At 41.4% G+C, this 2,313-nt stretch overlaps 1 protein-coding gene across 1 annotated transcript; it reads right to left on the minus strand.

Moving 5' to 3' along the window:
* Nucleotides 1–198: 198 nt before the first annotated feature.
* On the minus strand, nt 199–827 carry LOC104943760 (E3 ubiquitin-protein ligase RNF123-like). The gene is made up of 2 exons (XM_010769226.1): nt 730–827; nt 199–373 (listed from the first exon to the last, which is right to left on the minus strand). The coding sequence occupies exons 1-2, from the start codon at nt 825–827 to the stop codon at nt 220–222; spliced, it is 252 nt and encodes an 83-aa protein (XP_010767528.1). The 3' UTR covers nt 199–219.
* Between the last annotated feature and the right edge of the window lie 1,486 nt (nt 828–2,313).

The raw sequence follows: 2,313 nt of genomic DNA on the forward strand, positions 1-2,313 counted from the left end.
GTAAATGTTTTGTAATAAAGGGCTCAGGATAAGGCTTTTTTCAAAATAAAAGCCACAGATAGTAAATGTTTTGTAATAAAGGGCTCAGGATAAGGCTTTTTTCAAAATAAAAGCCACAGATAGTAAATGTTTTGTAACAAAAGATCAGGATCAGGATTTTTTTAGTTTTCTGCCTCCCGCTCAGAATATCATTTGTTATGTTTGCTATCCTTTCCTGCATTAAATAAACTGGAGCCCGAGTGGAGCCGGGGCTGATGGGAAATGTAGTTTCTGAGGTTGTCTCACCCTCCAGAGGCGCACCAGGATCCAGTTGGTCTGAGCCCAGGGCCGCTGCTCGTAGGGGGCCAGCAGGTTCCTCATCATCGCCACGCGCCTGCACAACACACTCTGTATCAGCTCATTACATACATCTTTTACATATTAAAAATATATATAATGTTGTTTTCAATATATTAAATTATTATATTTAACAATTATATGTTGTCTAGTGCGGTTAATTTTACAATTTGAACATGTGGTCTTCTGTACATCTATATTATTAAATCATTAGAAAGCTAGTAAATGAATGTATAGATTATAGGGATGTAACGATACCAAAAACTCACGGTACGATGTTTACCGCGAGATGAATAATAATCAGAAGGATTTAGAAATGAATGTATTGATTATCTTAATGAACATCTGGATTACTGAGAATGATACATGAAGTGATAAAGTAGTATCACTCACTGTTCCTCGGGGATTCGCTCCACCGCCCTGAGGGATTGTGGGTAACAGACGTAGCTCGCCAGCGCCTGCATCAGGGAGTCCTTGATATCTGCAAACATGAATATAAATTAATATTAAAACATAAACTAAAACCTTGTAAACGTCACGCTGCTGTCACAGGAGCGTGTTTACAGAGATGAAGGTTATAACAACAGGACTCTGAAAAGAGACTGCAGGTATCAAATGCTTATATCCTAAATAAAGAGGCAAACAAAGTGTAAATAGATTACAATCAAATTAAATAAATTAATAAATACAAATCAAATCAAATTAAAAAGGAAGCAGGCAAAAGGAAACGGGTCAAGAAATAAAGTGAAATTAAATTAAATAAGTTAAAAACCATGGGACAAAATGAGCAGCAGCATAAGGAGGCGTTTAAATGAGATACGTGCAGAAGTAAATGAGGAAGGAATGTTTAAAAAGAGATCTGGATGAAAATGTGAAATCCTCGTTGGTCTGAATCTGCAGCTCGCCTTCCTCTCATCACGTTCACCTGAGCGCCTGCTATATTCTGTTCCTTATGCTTTCCAGGGATCAGGTGAACAGCTGGTGGTGCGGCTTTCACTTCCTGCTGAGAGGCTAAGGAGGATTGATCTGGTTATTCCATCTCTTGTCTCTGTTCTGCAGAAAGTGATAACCGCTCGTCTCTCCAGGAGCCACAGCACCTGATTTATTGATCAGAGAGCGGCTGCTGCACGGATCAGCAGGAACACCAGGTGATAAATATGTCTGAGTGAAACAGGAAGTCTGAGAGAGGAGGGTCGAGAAACGTGTCTGCAAAACATGCTGCGCTAGATATAGGCTCATTCAGTTCATCACGTCAACCGCTCAGAGCTCAATGTTATTAAAGTCTCAAAATGTCGTTAATTAAAACGTTAAAAACCCAAGATAAGAGGAACCGGTTCTCCTCCTGCCGGGAACACAAACCTGTTCATCACAAACAGTGTGCACGTACCGTGCACTTTTAGAACAAATCTGAATCTGTGTGTGCTCATGTATGTACATATAACAGGTCAGTGTGTGTGTGTGTGTGTGTGTGTGTGTGTGTGTGTGTGTGTGTGTGTGTGTGTGTGTGTGTGTGTGTGTGTGTGTGTGTGTGTGTGTGTGTGTGTGTGTGTGTGTGTGTGTGTCACCTGGTGGTTGATGAACACTGTCAGGACACTTATGTAAGCTCTACACGTCCTTTACCTCTCTCCTCTTCTCTTACACTGTCACCCTCTCTCTCTCTCACCCTCTCCCTCTCTGTCTCTCCCTTTCTCTCTCTCTCCTTTCTTTCTCTTCCACATTACTTAATAATACATCTCCCTCTCCTCTTCCCGCTGCTTAATCTCTTTCCCTTTATTTTTCTTCTTGCTTCATTCACTCTCTCTTCTTTTCTTTTCTCACCTTGGATAACATCCTCTCACCTGTCTCTGCTGTGTGTGTGTGTGAGAGAGAGAGAGAGAGTGTGTGTGTGTGTGTGTGTGTGTGTGTGTGTGTGTGTGTGTGTGTGTGTGTGTGTGTGTGTGTGTGTGTGTGTGTGTGTGTGTGTGTCTGTGTGTGTGT

This window comes from Notothenia coriiceps, unplaced genomic scaffold (genome assembly GCF_000735185.1).
Source record: "Notothenia coriiceps isolate Sejong01 unplaced genomic scaffold, NC01 NC01_scaffold00006732, whole genome shotgun sequence".
NCBI classification, from domain to species: domain Eukaryota; kingdom Metazoa; phylum Chordata; class Actinopteri; order Perciformes; family Nototheniidae; genus Notothenia; species Notothenia coriiceps.

What these genes read in the sequence shown, in the direction of transcription:
- LOC104943760 (XM_010769226.1), bottom strand. Translation starts at nt 827, where the DNA reads ATGTTTGCAGATATCAAGGACTCCCTGATGCAGGCGCTGGCGAGCTAC. An exon ending in GAGCGAATCCCCGAGGAACA is followed by an intron (nt 374 to 729) that starts GTGAGTGATACT and finishes TGTGTTGTGCAG; the next exon opens with GCGCGTGGCGATGATGAGGA.